Source organism: Ricinus communis, chromosome 1 (genome assembly GCF_019578655.1).
Source record: "Ricinus communis isolate WT05 ecotype wild-type chromosome 1, ASM1957865v1, whole genome shotgun sequence".
Taxonomy (NCBI): Eukaryota; Viridiplantae; Streptophyta; class Magnoliopsida; order Malpighiales; family Euphorbiaceae; genus Ricinus; species Ricinus communis.
In genome coordinates, this window is record NC_063256.1 from 9526661 (window position 1) to 9543218 (window position 16558).

At 35.2% G+C, this 16558-nt stretch overlaps 4 protein-coding genes across 13 annotated transcripts; 3 read left to right on the forward strand and 1 right to left on the reverse strand.

The window, feature by feature from the left end:
* Positions 1-1308: 1308 nt before the first annotated feature.
* Positions 1309-4571, forward strand: LOC8270809. 4 transcript variants are annotated; one of them, XM_002515091.4, is made up of 2 exons: positions 1309-1584; positions 2521-4571. In XM_002515091.4, the coding sequence occupies exon 2, from the start codon at positions 2551-2553 to the stop codon at positions 4354-4356; it is 1806 nt and encodes a 601-aa protein (XP_002515137.1). In that variant the 5' UTR covers positions 1309-1584; positions 2521-2550; the 3' UTR covers positions 4357-4571. The 4 variants fall into 4 exon arrangements, with proteins under 4 accessions (XP_002515137.1, XP_015572441.1, XP_015572444.1 ...); XM_015716955.3 differs by having other exon boundaries at positions 1310-1599; positions 2463-4571; XM_015716958.3 differs by having other exon boundaries at positions 1310-1599.
* A 300-nt stretch (positions 4572-4871) lies between these two features.
* LOC8270808 lies at positions 4872-10643 on the forward strand. Of its 2 annotated transcripts, XM_002515090.4 has the most exons (14): positions 4905-5734; positions 5816-6091; positions 6178-6357; positions 6461-6596; positions 6927-7261; positions 8074-8203; positions 8422-8550; positions 8673-8717; positions 8849-8928; positions 9221-9317; positions 9430-9519; positions 9845-9898; positions 10025-10090; positions 10169-10643. In XM_002515090.4, the coding sequence occupies exons 1-14, from the start codon at positions 5319-5321 to the stop codon at positions 10319-10321; spliced, it is 2187 nt and encodes a 728-aa protein (XP_002515136.1). In that variant the 5' UTR covers positions 4905-5318; the 3' UTR covers positions 10322-10643. The 2 variants fall into 2 exon arrangements, 1 of the variants encoding a protein (XP_002515136.1); XR_001534964.3 differs by lacking the exon at positions 10169-10643 and having other exon boundaries at positions 4872-5734; positions 9444-9519.
* A 16-nt stretch (positions 10644-10659) lies between these two features.
* LOC8270807 (probable plastid-lipid-associated protein 10, chloroplastic) lies at positions 10660-14155 on the reverse strand. Its single transcript, XM_002515089.4, has 9 exons — positions 14019-14155; positions 13705-13868; positions 13498-13611; positions 13064-13198; positions 12407-12502; positions 12024-12104; positions 11663-11749; positions 11266-11330; positions 10660-11183 (listed from the first exon to the last, which is right to left on the reverse strand). Exons 2-9 carry the CDS (start codon positions 13864-13866, stop codon positions 11066-11068), a joined length of 858 nt encoding a protein of 285 aa, XP_002515135.1. The 5' UTR covers positions 13867-13868; positions 14019-14155; the 3' UTR covers positions 10660-11065.
* A 68-nt stretch (positions 14156-14223) lies between these two features.
* Positions 14224-16435, forward strand: LOC8270806 (O-methyltransferase MdmC). 6 transcript variants are annotated; one of them, XM_015716911.3, is made up of 9 exons: positions 14224-14520; positions 14591-14644; positions 14718-14801; positions 14936-15061; positions 15284-15351; positions 15453-15522; positions 15639-15704; positions 15775-15855; positions 15947-16435. In XM_015716911.3, the coding sequence occupies exons 1-9, from the start codon at positions 14236-14238 to the stop codon at positions 15986-15988; spliced, it is 876 nt and encodes a 291-aa protein (XP_015572397.1). In that variant the 5' UTR covers positions 14224-14235; the 3' UTR covers positions 15989-16435. The 6 variants fall into 6 exon arrangements, 5 of the variants coding, with proteins under 5 accessions (XP_015572397.1, XP_048232780.1, XP_002515134.1 ...); XM_048376823.1 differs by having other exon boundaries at positions 15957-16435; XM_002515088.4 differs by having other exon boundaries at positions 15778-15855.
* The last annotated feature ends 123 nt before the right edge of the window (positions 16436-16558 follow it).

Genomic DNA, 16558 nt, shown 5'->3' on the forward strand with positions numbered 1-16558 from the left:
TATTATTTCAACTCTTTTGAAGTAAAATAAAAAATATTATCATTTTGATTTTTCTTAGAATTTATTAGATCTTTTTCCATGTAAAATTTTAATTTTTGAATTTTTTACAAAAATTAAATTATTTTGATTTGATATTTTTTAATTTTTAAGTTAAACTATTTTAGTTGATATTTTATTAATTTTCAAATATATAAATATTTATTTTTAATTCTTTTATTTAAATTATTATTTATCTGTTGAATAAATTATAAAAATTTAAAATATATTTTTTCTTGAAAATTATATTTATAAGTTGAAAAATATCATATATTGAGTCTTAATTTAATAATAATAATTTTATCCACTTTAAAAGAAAAATAATAATTTCCATTTTGAAATTAAGAAAAAGAAAAAAGATTCTATTAATATAAATAAAGTAAAAGTATTTAAATAAGTGAAAAAATTATATTAATAAAGATTTTTAGTGGTTAATGTTTTCAATTGATTTTTTAGTATATTTCAATTGAACAGATTTTTGTAAATATATTTTTCATAAAAAAATAATTTTGTGAGTATTCTTTTAGGTAAAAATGCAATTATCTTTATAAAAAGAAATATTTCTTAAAGAACTAAAAAACCGGTGGGGCCAAGCCCAGGACAGCTGGACGGATCTTTACATAAATCGATAGGTCGGCCCAAAGCCCAATTCACAGCAAATATTTTTGGCTTGATATTTCCATACTAATATAAATTCTTAAAACAAAATAAGTAAACAGTAGATTCTATTTCTTTTCCTTAATCTAATATTAATTCCAAAATTAATTGTATTCTATATAATATATAATATATATATATCATAAAGTAATTAAGAGGCAACAATTTTAATTACAAATAAAATAAAGAATGGTTTAATTTTCTTTTTCTTTTTCACTAATTTTAAATTTTAGTATTTTTTTCTATAAGTTTTAAAGTTGATCATGGAACTTAAAATAACACCATACCAAAAATATATTCACAATTATCATATTAGTTCTAAATTATTACAAAATGGAATGAGCAATAATAATAAATAATCATTAAAGATAAAAAGGTTTGTGGGTTACATGTACATTATGAAAAACCGAAAATCGGAGGAGCAAATATAACTCTGCAAAACCAATTTAGAAAGTAATTGTGTTCTCCAACAGGCAAACACGGCCTTAGATTGTTTGTTTACTTGGCTACTGACAAGTCAGCACTTAAAAAGAATCACAACCAGACAAGGGGGGCTAAAAGCCTGCTTCCTGTACAGTGGTTAGTTTGTTAAATGTTAATTAAGCTTTTTATTCTGAAAAGGAAATGTAATTAAAACTAAAATTAAAATCAATTGAAATTAACTTTTAGATTGAGGAAGAGCAATAGTCACTTTTGCTGTTTCAGATTATGGTATTTTCTCACAGGACAAACAGTGGAAAAGTTAAGAAACTAAAAAAGAGGAAAAGAAAAAGTAAAAACAAATTGTAAGAATTGAGGAGTAAGGTAGGCGTGAGAAGTAAACGTGAACTATAATCGAATGGAGCCGGTGCGCTGTTTGGGTCTCCTTTTTCATCGTTTTCAACCATCGCTGTATGCTTTATTGGGGTTTGATACTCTATTCTCTCTCAATCCTGTTCCCGCAATTTCTTCTATTCGTTTTCACTTGTTTTTCTTGTCTGTTACTGGTTGATGATTTTGATCTGTTAGTTCTTTTGGTATCTGGTTCGTTACTATGTATCAAAAATCTTATTTCTCTAGTTTCTCAATAGAACTTTTTATACTTATTGGGGTTTTTATGACTGGAATGTTATATTGGAGATGAGAATCTCAAATTTTATGTAGCATATGATCTGAGGGTAATCGGAATTACTGTAGGTGAAATATGATAGTCCATACGCGCTTGCCTTTGTTTACATAGACCACACTGCTTGCTGTATGTATATTGTAGAATATGATCTTCATTACACTTCCCATAAATCTTGTAAATGCAGAAAACATTTAAACAAGCACCCCTGACACCCATGGATATATAGATATGCATGTCTAAATAGATAATGTTATTCTTCAAGGCGGCTTACATTTTGCTGCATGCTTGGTGGTCAAAATCTTGCGCCACATCATTGTTATAGCTTTCAGTTTATCACATTTATGCATTGCACTCGACTGGAGTATTTTTTTTTGTTATGGTACATACAATGTAGGTAGTTTTGGAAAATTGGAAGTAACTTATTGCTGGCATTGCATTTTTTGTTTTGATACCCTAGAAGCTGTAACTGGTGCATAGGGAAGTAATGTTCTTGTTACTCATGGGATAGAATGGTGTCTTTTCTTGTATGCATAATCTTAGGAGTCTTTTCTAGCAAATGCTACATGGTTTAATATATTGAATGATTTCTTGTTTAGAACTGATTTTGATTGTTTCAAAAAGAAAAAAAGCTGATTTTGATGGCTAGCCATCTTCTCTTCAGGGTTTTTAATTGTGGCAGTCAGGTATTTTCCTGGGATTTGACTTCTTCCTCTAACTAGATCATTGCGCTCAGACAACTTCCTGTGTCAATGGGAATTCAAAAGATTGGCCGTCATTTGGGAAGCAGTAAAAGTTTTTCCTTACCAATTGGTGACGACAAGGTAATGGAAGATATCCCTTTCTTGGGGGCAGATTTGGGAGATGATTCTGATGATTGTGAGCTCACTGAGTTGCACTGTGAACTTGGCATGGTGGAAGGTCAGCTGTTCAGCATTCCATATGAACTCTATGATCTGCCAGATTTGAGGGAAATATTGTCTTTAGACACATGGAATTCTTGTTTAACAGAGGAAGAGAGGTTCTACCTTTCTGCTTACCTTCCAGATATGGACCAGCAGACTTTTGGTTTGACTATGAAGGAGCTTTTTGATGGCAGTGATCTATTTTTTGGGAATCCCTTGGATGTTTTCTTCCATAGATTGAGAGGTGGATATTATCCTCCAAAAGTATCTCAATTCAGAGAAGGTTTGCAGTTTATACAAAGGACAAAGTATTATTATTTTTTAAGATCATACCATGACAGGATGACACAAACGTTCACAGACATGAGAAGGTTGTGGGATCAGTGTGAGTTGAGCTTGGGTGTTGAGGAAAGGATCTCTATGTGGACAAAAAGGAGAAAACAAAGAGCCATCAATTTGCTTGATCTTAACAAATTTCCCAAGGATGATCATCCATTGAGTGAGGAGTTTAGCTTGGACATAAAGGAAATGAAATCAGTGGAAAGCAAGAGACAAAAGGAAGATTTGCCCGCTCTATCTGCCAATGGAATGAAACCTGTTGCTCCAAACTGCAGAGGGAAGGGGGTTCTCAAGATGAAGGCATCTGGGAATGGCTTATTACCAAACAGCAACCAAAGAGTAACAGGCAGTGATTTTTCAGAGAAATTTCGATCTGTGCCCAAGGGAGTGTTGAAAATAGTACCTAAAGTTCCTTCTGTCTGGTTGGAACAATCAGAGAAGGTTCCTAGAGGAGTACAGCCATCATTTCCAGGCAGGACTCCAGGTCCTTTTGATTTTAAGTTTTCTTCACTGCCAGCATATTTGCAGTTTCCAGATACAGCCAGCCTTTATGAATTGCCACTTCTAAGGCAGAATGTTGATGGTAGCAGAACTCATTCAACTTTAAATCAACAACCTCAGTGTTTGTTGAATCAGCAGGGAAGTACTATGAGAAGCAAATATCAATCAGACAGCTCTGCCAGAATAATAGAGGGGCAAATAGTTCCCCCTTCAGATGACAGTTCTTTTTTTGGACAACACAAATTTTTTGCTGGTAATGAGAGAAGGAATCTTGATGAGGATGATAAGCTGGCAGTTGATCCAAGGGTAAGGATGTTCACCTATGGTGGTGAAAGTCTCCGGCCAAATTTGCAGAAAGGAACTGAAGACTTTTCCCAGAGATCCTTGGAAGCATTTCCATTTGACACTCAATATCATGGCGAGGACCGGCACATGGCGCTCGGGAAAGAAAAGTGTATTATTGTCTATCCGAGAGTTCCAGAAGCAGTTTACAGAACTTCAGCCCATGATAGTTGTAAGCAGGAGAATATGATGGTTGCTTCTTCAAATACAATGAGAGGTGAGAGTGACATCATTAGCAACAGATCAGAGAAGCTATTAAGTAAATCCAGTGTCTTGGAGAGGTTTAAAGATGAAGCTGTGCTTCCTTTGACATACAAGCGAAGAAAGGGTCTATCCAAGATCAGTTCAGTGGACACCGGCAGGAATGTAACAGCAGGAGCTGATCTGAGTTCTAATCAACATTTGGGAGAGGGTTCAAAAGCAGTGAAGATAAAATTGACAAGGTTTAAAGATATGCCCATTAACAAGTAACCGTGAAAAAACACGTCTTGGACTTGAAAAGAAGTAGGTATTCTTACTCGGTATAAAATTTCATTCTATGGTTTTCATAAAATCAATCTGTATTATATGCTTCTCAAATATGTAAATGAAAGTATAGTGGTAAAGGAACATTCCCATCTTGAGGATAATCGAATTGGCGCCAAGATAATCCATGTTGGTGGTATGCACTCATGATTCATTTTCTAGTTGGGCATATGTATATATGGCTTGCTGCCTTACAATGCCAGTATCAATAACCAAACTGACAACAGCCAACATGGATGAGAAGAAGGTAACCCCATCTTTGAAATGCACCGTCTTTGCTTCAGATCGTTAGACCATAATCAATTGCTGATGGGGTGTGTTTGTGTGTGTGTGTGTGTGTGTGTGTGTGTGTGTACCAATTGAAATTGGTTCGTTCTTTTCCAAATATTTCTATCCACATCGCATTTCTAGGTAACTTTCTATTGCATTATGGAGAGGAACCGTGCTAATCTCACCTTCTGTTCATTTCAAATTGCTGCAAGTAATTTAGAGTTTTACCACAATTTTCGACTGAAGATTGTCTTAAAAAGTTATATAAATGAAGTGGTGACCCGAATTCTACCTACGCATTTATGGTGGCCTCGACTGGTACATAAAATTTCAAAAACAAAAAAAGGATTTTAGAGGATAATCCCACACTTCACAGAAAGAGTAAAAGAAATTAAAAAAAAAGAAAAAGAAGGTAGCAGGTAATGATTTAATTCCTGATTTGGTTGTCCAATGTAAGCCCAGCCCTATATTTACCTTATCCAAAGATTTGGCGGAGAAATCCGCACACGCGTCGCCCATGCTTCCAACCGTTAAATATTCCCTCCATCTCTTTGTTGAAGCTTTTCAATTTCCATCTTCAGCCATGTAATCTAAGAATAAATCGAAGTTTTAAAGTTTTTTAAATTACTTGATGATCCATGTTATCTTTGCGAAGTCTCGCCAGCGCCAATGCTTTATCATCGTCATCATCATGCTCGTCGCAGTTCCCAGCAGCACCTCCCTCTCTCTTCTCATGCCGTGCAGCGTCAAAATGCGCTTATTTCTCAGCATCTCCTCGCTGCTCTCTAAGATTCCAGGAGTTGTCTACGGATGAGTCGACGCCTCCTATGCGAGAGGTTCTTCCATTAATGCAGCAGAGTGATGAAAATGATCAACTTCCAAGCGATAAGCAAGAAGAAGAGGATGAGGAGGAGGAGAAGGAGAAGGGGATTTCGAAAATTCGAGTTTCAAGGCAAAAATACATACCAGTTTCTAAAGCAGAGCTTTTGGATGCGATCGTATTAAAGTTTTTTAATTCTCAAGATGATGTTAATCAGTTTCTTCTACTCTCTTCGTAAGCCTTCAATTTGCTTTTAATTCTTCTTTTAATTATAATATTCTCATTTCCATTAAGAATTTGTGTAATTACCTACAGGCGCTTGGATTCTATTATTCACGCTGAGCATAAAACTATTTTAGAAGAAATGCGAACTGATTATTTCCTCACACATTATGAGGAAACCAGTGATAAAGTGTTTGCCGGCACAGATGAAAAATCTGGAGTCAGTGCAGACTCTGCTAATGATAGCATCAACGGGGAGGAGACTGAATTTGACATGCAACTGAATTTCAATTATGGTTTGGATTTGAGGAATTTCTTAGGTTCTTCAGCTAAAATAATTAACAAGACATGTTCCAATGGGGAGTCCAGGTCAGCTTGTTGTTATTACAGGATGCTACATATATTTAGTTTTGTGTTCCAGGGAAAATTACTCACTGCTGCAATATGCTATATAGGCTCGCCGTTGCTACTCGTTTCCAGCGTGCTTTCATGCAGCTTCTTAATAATGCTCAGTTTGAAGAACTATCGGCTCGGGACTTGATGTTAACATCTGCCTTGAATTCGGATTACCTACTTACTTTGCCAATATATGTGGATTGGCAGAAAGCATCTGAATCCAATGCAATTATATTTAGGTTATTTCATTACAATACTTTTAGTGTGATTTCATGATGACATAGTTGGACTCGTGCATTCTCATGTGCTGGCATAACTATATATTTTTATTCCTTTGTGCAGGAGGGGTTATGCAACTGAGAGACAGAAAGGTCTTTTGATTGTTGAAAAACTGGATTATATACAATCTGTGCTTCTGCAAAAAATCTTCTTCCTTGTATCAAAACCACTGGGGAAACTAGGCAAATGGATGAAAGAGGTAGTTGCCTTTGCTTGATTGCTTTAGTGCTGTTTGTTGGAAGCCAATGTGACACTGGCAATTGATAACTAATCACTATATTGAATAGCCAAAAGCTGGATATCTGATCTCAATTTACGAAAATTAGCATCTACATTTTTGAACTTGTTGGAGCAGTATGTAAAGCAATTCCTTGAAGTTGAAGAAGTGCTCAACAGATTATGGAAACTCAGTTTTATTATCTTCAATCAGTCATTTAATTCTTGTTGCAATAGATTGTTATGAATTGCTTAATGCTGTTATTCTAGATTATTAAGCTTGACATACTTTATTCATGTTTCCTTGGGATAGGCGATCATAAATTCGTCTCAAACACAAGAAGTACAAGATTGGGTCAAGAGAGTGACGCTTTGGCTGGAGGAACTATCTCTTTTTCGGAAATTATATTCCACTAGAGAACAAGACTCTGATAATCCACTTGGAATGGATCAATTATCAGATAGTGATGTTCCTATTTGGCTTGCAGCGCAGAGGGCAGTGAGTCGCTATGAAGGGTTTCTTTCACCAGTTGGTCCCCGTGGAAGGCTACTTAAGAAGTTGCTTGCTTGGATTGGCTTTGTGCCTCCTATACCAGAAACACCATTTGAACTTGACAATGATAATAATGCTTCTGAACCTCATTTGAGGTAAAAAACATTTGAAATTGAAATTATGCGCTCATCCCATCATGCTATCTTCTCAGATATGTTAAGTTAAACTTCTCCTGATTTTGATCCTTCCAGGTGTGAAAGAAAAATTACTCCCTACAATAAAATTTACTAATTTTTATGACTGATTCCAATGTTATTTAGGTGCATTAACTGCAGTTTAATGTTCTTTTAGAAAATTGGTGTGCTTTTTCTTGAGTTTTGGTATTTACTAGTTTAAATTGATTTACCATACTTTGCCGTTGCATAGACTCTATTTAATATCAAGTACTTGTCACCCAAAGAATGCTATCCATTTAGCTCATGCATGGGATGTGAAGAGGTAGGATGAGGAGGGGCTAGCTGGTAAAAATTAGATGGACTGGTTACTAATTGAATGCTGTTTTCATAAATGATATTTCCATTCCAGCAGTCTACAAAACTTAAAACAATAATTAAATTAGATAATAATTGATAATAATTAATAAATAATTACCGTGGACACTGCCTTGATCGACTAGGCACAAAGGGATTCAACTACATGTTGAACATATAGATGTTAGCTTTGCATGAATAAATAATTTAGAATTCCTAGAGTTGGAAATCTGCTGGAAGTCATAAAATTCTCAGAACCAATTTGCAAAACCAAAGGCCAAGTTTATGTAACATCCATAGCATCTTAAAACATGTCTTTTTCTAATTCTCTTTTTTTTTTTAACAGTGTTTGACACTGACGTATTTTAATATATCTGATATTTTGTGATATATCATTATCACCTGAATCACTTGTAATAGAAGAACTATTCACTCAGGCCAATTTTCTTATCGAGGATATCGCTTAGTGATATATGGAGACCTGCTACAAGAAAATTCTGTGGAAATGATCTTTGGAAAATGATAAAAACTTCATTTTCCATTCTTCTCTCGCAGGCAATCCTCGAGGTATTCCTTGTTCACAAAATCCTTAACTTCTTGTACCAAATTTGTTTCACAATGTAATAATTCAAAATATTGATGTAATAGTTTTCCCTTCTTTGGTTGTGCAAATGTGTGACAATCTCAAAAATAAGCAGTATTGCTAAAGTTATGTTTCTAACATACATTGTATGAGATCAAGTACATGTATATTGTTCTTAAAGACCAGTCTCTTTCCTGATCAGGAACCTGCATTTGAAGAATTGATTTTGCTTTATACCAAGGAAGTGACTGAAAGTGACACTAAGGACACAGCTGAGGTTCCATCCTTGCAATTAAAGATCTATGAGAAAATCCCTATTCCAGATCTGCCAGTAATTACTTTAACACTGAAATGTCCGTTTATGCTTTCTATTATTGTTCTCATTTTCAGACGGTGATGATTCATTCAAGTATTTACGTATAAAATTTCAAATTGGTATCAAATCTTTTGCAGGTCATTTTTCCTCATAAAAAGCTTTCTTTCCGCATCATAGACACAGTACGTACAACTTAAATATCTCTTTATTACATGGTTAAGAGCACTGTAAACAATATGGAAAGTTTTAAAGCTGCAGGCAACAGATATAATATTGTTTCGTAGCTTCTTGACAGGATATCATGAATCTGTAGGTACGCTTGGATGCAGCCACCATATTGGGACTTTCAGCATACTTCATCAATTACAAATTCGAAAATATATTATATTCCCCGTATGTAGTTTTCATGGTTTATTTGGCTGTTTTTAAATATCACATATAAAATATTTCATGTATTTTATTGGGGTGATTAAAATAAAATATTAAGTCCATTGTGAAAGTCAAAAGACAAAAGAAAGATGGATATTATTAGCAGTTCTTTCTGCAGCATATTAGAACTTCTAAATTTGATCTGGACTTTCTGCCACCTATGGATTAGCTGCAGCTCTTGAAATCACTTAATGCTTCGAAGGTGCATTGAGAAAATTGATAACACATTTACCTTTTTGTGTTTCCTATGATGCAGGTCGGCAATATTTCTTGATGTAATTGCCATCACTGCACTTATAATCTATGTGACGCGTGTGGCTTTGGGTTACAAACAGACATGGGATAGATATCAAGTGAGTTAATAACCATTATGCAAGATTACTGTTATCTCAGTTAATAACTACACTTAATAATTATTAAGTTACAATGTGTTCTATAGTTTCTTAAAAAATTCCATTACTACAGCTACTTGTTAACAGGACACTTTATGAGAAAACACTTGCAAGTGGTTTTGGTTCAGTTCATTTTCTCCTCGATGCTTCTGAACAGCAACAAGTGAGAAACTCTTTATAATTCCTCATAATTTTTCTTATCAAATGTGGATACAGACTAATAATAGATTGTAGAAACTTGTTAATTGTCAAATTTAATATTTTTGTTGCATTTTTATGTTTTGGCTTTTGCTAATATGAGAATTTTCAGAAGGCATGGGAGAAATAGTTGAAATTTCTTGACTAGTCCTCATTAGGCGTTGCAAGTCAGGAGTCACTTTTGCTCTATCTTTTGTGCTCGACTTGCACATATATTGTACTTTTGTTTTCTACGAAATATTTTATGTCTCCTAATTAAATTCCCTCTCTTCCAAACCTATATTTTGCAGTATAAGGAAGCTATTTTAACATACGCAATCCTGCTTAAAGCAAAGAATGGCCAGGTCTGCCCTTCTTATACTATTTTTAATCATCCACTACATTGAGACCCTGCAAGAATTTGTTCTTGTGAACTTTGCTGCATATATCATCTCTTATGTGAATGGAGTTAGTTATTGTTCTTACTGCAGAGCATTTGTCGACAAGGTCTCTGTGATGAATGTGAGAGATTTATGTATGACGCCTTTAAAGCAAAGGTAAATCAATGAGGGCATTATTTATCTATACTGGCTAATTTTGTTATACTTAAATTTTTGTGCTTGGAATAAATGCAGGTTGAAATGCCGATTGACAAGGCAGCGAACACATTACTTAGATTGGGCCTTGTTATAGAAACACCTCTTGATGGCAGATTCAGACTGCAGGCTATACCCTGCGGAAAGGCAGAGGAGGCCCTGAAAGAACGTTGGAATAGTTTGCTTGGTTAAAAAACAAAGGGAATCCGAAAGTTTCGTCAACAAACAAATCTCTGCATGTAAATCTGGAAAAGCAATTGGAACATCATCATCCTGAGAATTCAATTCCCAAATATATTTCAAAAGGCTACAGAAAGCTGGAGTAAAGTAAACATCTGCTGAAAAAGAAAATATGTTAAGAGATATGCGGCAAAAGAAATGATCCTTTTCATATCGTTTGTTTGGTGGATCTTTTTTTTCTTTTTGTCTTTTTTTTTTTTTTTTTATACATTTTTGAGATTGAAACTCTATTTACAAGTTGTAAATGTTATGACCAATTGCCTCCAATTAATCATGTATGTAGACTTGCATCCATGAAAGCAGCCATAATTCAGCTGTGAATATTCAAATGGTTTCTCCACTTAAATTTACATCCAAATCTTAAGAGCACTTAAATACAGAAAAAGTATGAATATAAATAGATAAAGCATGCTGGAGACGCAGAGGGATTTCTCTTCTTCTTTTTCCTTCTTTTAATGACTTTTTGCTGTGTGTGTTCAAGTCCAAGGGTCAGCAAATCAACTCATTGGTCACTCCATAGAAATGCTCTGTGCTGGTTGCAGCCACTAGGCTCTGCTTTCTGGCTGGATGCGCTTGACCTCCACTCGAAATCCTTACTTTCTGTTGTTGCCTTGTACAAATTCACGTGTTTGGTTTCTAGATGCAGTGTAGAACGTAATACTACTAGTAGACAGTAGAATAAATCAAGCTTGTTTTTTATAGGTCAAGAGGCTGGGCTTTAGTGAACACAAATATTCCACCGCCTCCAACAGCACGCCCTAAAATCATGTTGTTATCCAGATAGGAAAGGTAGTACAGTCCTCCCACTGCTCGCCTGTAATTCAAAGAACATATCACCATCTATGTATATATAGGAAAACATTTTTGGGCATAAAATATACAAAGCCGTGTTATACCTCCCTGGATTTCCTGGGTTTCTTACAGGAATTTGCGCTTTGAATGCGCGGATGAACTGCAAGATCTGCACTCAAAGAAAGACCAAAGATACCATTAACTGGCGTCGTTAGTTACTTGAATATTTCGTTATTTCAGACATTAGGGAAACTAAAATCAGGATTCACAGAGTAATCCAGTATTATGTATATGACAACAATAAAAGTTTTTAAAGCAAATATGCATTATTTATAATGCTTGTTACTAATAATACCCTTCAAAGAGAACAACCAACTCTGATTCAGAGAGAATCATCAAGTTGAAGATACAAAGAGAATCAGAGATTCGATTATCTCCCATTCACATGCAGTACTCGAGATTAAGCACGGGAATATGGGAATAGTGATGCAAGTTATTTACCTGTAGACTGAAGAATGAGCGTGGCAAAATTGCTGGAGCTATTAAAGCTTGCACCTCTTCGCTGATTTTGATATTTTGAATGCTTATCTGCCAAGTGCAGTATGTGGAAAATCTAGATTCAGTGCAGGAAGAGAAAAGGTCATGCAATGATTTCGCATTGAATGAAAGACTTAAGCGGCTTCAGAGCTAATGAACTAGTTGAGATATAAAGATAATAGTCGCAAAATAGCAATGTTCTATTATTAATGGAACATTATAAGTGGCACATCTTGGACAGGGTTATTCATACATTCAAACAGTTGTATGCAATGTACCTCGACCATTTTGGATTTCATGTTTTATGGAGGACAGAGAAGCTGACCTCTTCAAATTGCAGATAGATGTTCCGTGCAGAAACAACATCAAATTTTGCAGAAACAAGGAGAGTAGCACCGTCTTGTTCCTGTAAAATAAAATCAAAAAAGGTATTGATAGAAAATAATATTTCGTTTTAACAGTAAGGACTATCCAAACATCTCTACAATTTTTTTCATCAAGAATAACAAGGACACATATGAGCCAGAAATAGTTTGTAATAGCAAAGCATATTCTAGAACTGTTAATTAGACATTAACGGAGTTAATATGTATAGATTTACAGTGTCGCAAAGTTAAGCATGCAGCTTTGCTTGATTAAATACTGATAACCACAATAAGATTCCAATAAAATTGAAGATAACGCAGTAGACAGAAAGCCAAAGTTTACCTCAAATACTGTTGGAATACTCCATCTTACAACATTACGAATGATGCCTCCACTTGACTGATCTCGACATTCAAACTTCTGGAAGATCTGCCCAACCTATTCTCACATTCAAGGATACATTATTAAAAAAGGAAAAAGAAGAACAAGATAAAAGTGTGAAAAGAACAAATAAAAAGAAAAAGTGAAAAAGAACAAGAAAATTTCTCATCTGCCAACTGACCGTCAATTTGAAGAAGGCCATTCATGGACAGACTAAAATATAACCAAAATACATATATTTAAAGAACAGGTTTGAGAGATGAAAGTTAAATGATGCCTCTTCAGTACATATGTAAGGAGAGAAAAAAGGTAATGAAATTAAGTTAATTTTGCATTTTGATTTGAATCATTAAACTTTAAATGCAAGAATTTCAAATAACATATAGTTAGGTGTTATTTCAAATCTTCATTAATTAATCGGCCTTTCAAACTTATGATGGATTTGCTTTAAATCCTCGTTAATGCACATTCATACAAAGTATTTATTACAAATCTAAATCCGAGATTCAAATCTTAACATCCAAATACAGCACAAGGTAATACAAATTTCAGCAGGCTGTGCAAAGCTCGTGTTACTGATATGAAAATTTGTAAAATTTAGGCTTTCATAACGCCTACCTGCAAGAAAGGAAGCCTAGCAGAAGATTCCAGAAGAATGAGGACATCAGGGGCAGAAGTATATTGCAGGCGCCATGTCCCATCCAACTTCACTAAGTCAATTGGTGCACCCACGTTGTATCCCTCCAAGCTCACCTGCCACATTATATCCAGAGCCGTCAATAAATTAAGCACCGGAATAAACGAGGTGCAAAAACTCAGTTCAGTTGAGTTGGATTTTGCAAAAATAATATCTGTTGTTGTATGATTTCATTCCATTCAAAATATTGAAGTTGAAAGAAGTGAATTATATCATATCAACTACTACCTATCCAAACATGAAAATTGACTAAATAGCTTGCAATTTCTAGACTTCCCAGACACTATAATCTGCAGGAAAAAAGGAAAGGAGAGAGAGAGAGAGAGAGAGAGAGAGAGAGAGAGAGGAAACAGACCAGAGCATCCTCAATGATAGAGCGTTGATCAGCAGTAGCAACAAGTCCTCGTTGCGTGTCTTGTATAGCTGTTAAAACATCATGCTTTTTCTTCTCTATCTCAAACTCAGATACCTAAATCCCAGATACAATAAAATCGTTAACCAACAAATACAAAAAATAATAATAAGAATAATAAAAGAATAACATGCGAGAAAGAAGCCAAACCGGAGTCATTTTGTCGGTAGCTACAGTTGCTGAGCAAGAAAACTTATTCTGAAAAGATACATTTCTGGTAGCGTTAAAAGGTTTAATCTTGAAAATGCCTCTCTTTCCACTACCAGCAGCAGCAGCAGGACAGAAACAAGTAGCAGCATACGCCAGGTTCATTTCTTCATTTGAGAAAACGCAGTAAAAAGAAGCAAATTATAGTCACACATATCGTGCTACATCAATTGTACTATAAACCCAGTTTTCAACATTAACTGGAGATATGAAATTCAATTTCGATAATCCAAAAAGCAAAAACAGATATTAAATACCTGCGGATAACTTCGACAGTTAATTGCGGGGAAGAACATTGAGATTTCAGTTAGATAACGAGAGACACTGCTACGCGGCAGCAGCAAGCACTAGTGTTTAATGGGCTCCACACTTGAAGCCCATGAAGCCTCAACCATTGTAAATATTAGGCTCAAAAAGAATACATTTCAACTATTTATTACTTGATGACCTGCTAGTATTGGCTAGGACGCTGAAATGGCGAGCGCTTGCGCTTGGGCGGTTAATCGTTGCTCCTTTTTAGCCTGTCAACGCGCCACTTTTGCTGCTACTGTTATTAGAGGCAGACCCCTAAGAATTGCTATAAGTTTTAGGGAATGCAAATCTATTCGTTTCGCAAGAAATTGTTGCTGCTCGTCATCTAGCACAAGCAGCGACCTGGCAGTTGTAGTTGCTAATGACGATAAATATGGGAACAAGCAGATAATCAGTCTCACTCCTTGCCTTTACGATTACATTCTCTCCAACGTCCGGGAGCCCGAGGTTCACCAATTTTTGTTTGTTGTTGCTTTTTGTGTGTGTGTGTTTTTTTTAACTCTCTCTCAACTATCAGATTTTACGGCAACTGCGAGAGGAGACTGCTGCAATGCCTGGCAGCCAGATGCAAGTAATCAACTAATTAAAACTTGCGTGATTAAGTTCAGAGAACAAATTGATGATTTAATTTTTATTTCTAATAGGTTTCTCCTGATCAAGCACAGCTGCTTGCGATGCTTGTGCAGATTCTTGGTGCAAAACGGTGTATAGAACTTGGTGTTTATACCGTATATTCCTTTTTCTTTTCTTCTTTTTTTTTTTTCAAATGTCACTATTTTATTTTTATACTTTTAGCAGTTCTTGGAAGAGGTAGCTATTAAAAAATGTTGTAATTAGCATAATTGGTGTATTTATTGATCAGGGATACTCATCATTGGCAGTTGCTTTGGTGCTGCCGGAATCAGGTTGTTTAGTTGCATGCGAAAGAGATGCCAATTCTCTCAATGTTGCTCAGAAGTATTACGAGCGTGCTGGTGTCTCCCACAAGGTATAAATTATATTTAGTTGCCTTACCTTGGTAATACTATATAATTGCCTCCTTCTTTATGAGTAAAATTACAATCTGTCAGTATTCCATTACTTTGCTCTTTTATGTCTATGTTGCACTTGTACAATTGTGAAGTCTGGTTTGCACATAATTTTGCAAATGTCTTGCTGTATAATTCTATACTCTTGTTCTAGTGATATCTGATAACTTGTTTTAAATTAGGTCCATGTGAAACATGGAATGGCAGCAGACAGTTTAAAATCTTTGATTCTGAATGGAGAGGAATCCAGGTAATAATAACAACATAACTTTTGTCTCTTGTTGATTCCATTTTGTACTTGAAGATTTAACTTGCATAATTAATCCTCAGTGGCGTGCTTCTTTCCTGTAGTTATGATTTTGCATTTGTTGATGCTGAGAAGAAAATGAATCAGGAGTATTTTGAATTGCTACTGCAGCTGGTAAGACCATAAGACCGATTTGATGGTGGATATGAACGGTTCTAAATCTATTTTCTCATTTGATTTTGTCGAATATGCTCACTGGAGTGTAAGAATGCTTATTAGTCTCCTTGCAGGTGAGGGTCGGGGGTGTTATTGTAGTTGACAATGTCCTTTGGCATGGAAAAGTTGCAGATCCATTGGTAAATCATTGACAATGATATAGAATTTTTCCCCTTGGATAAATATAATTCTGATGGAATCTCTTTTCAGCAGATAAATGATGCTAGGACTGTCAGCATCAGGAATTTCAACAAAACTTTAATGGAGGACAACCGTGTGAGCATCAGCATGGTATGTCTATGGAATTTATGTGCAGTTTTTTGCTGAAAGTTAGGCAGCAACTTCTGTCAGTTGTACATAATCCTTAACCTTTGTGTATTAGGTATCTATAGGAGATGGCATGACAATCTGCCGCAAAAAATGACCTTGTTTAGGCTTTTCCACTGGTTGATCCAGCAATTTATTCAACATGCTGTTGAGGTTTCTCTTGTTTCCAAAAGGATAGACTTGACTGATCCATGGATAAGCATAAGACATAAGAAGGTATTTTGTTGGCACTTCTTGCCCAGCATGTTGGGTTAAACACTTATCCTCTTTTGGCGTGATGATGAGCAGACCTAGCAGTTTTCTCTTTGAAGGTGACAGGCAAACTTGAAAAGCAATCCTGAAATAGACATGGCGTCTGATTTCAGATGCTCAACGATCTCTTTTGTTCCCATTGACAACCAAGTGATGATCATGGGAATAAACACTAACTCATTGCTGTAATCATATATTAATTTAGAAGTTTGGCGGCCCATATTGGTTATTTTGACAGTAAAATGGTACTCTAACAAACTAATGCAATTATATTATATTGTTTGAGGCTTCACCTGAGATAGCAGTGAGTATATATACTATTTGCTTACCATGCTTTATTCATCAAATTTTGAGATTCTTATCATGTAGTGGAGAAAGGGAAGCAATTATCAATTTTAGGAATTTAGCTGGCTGT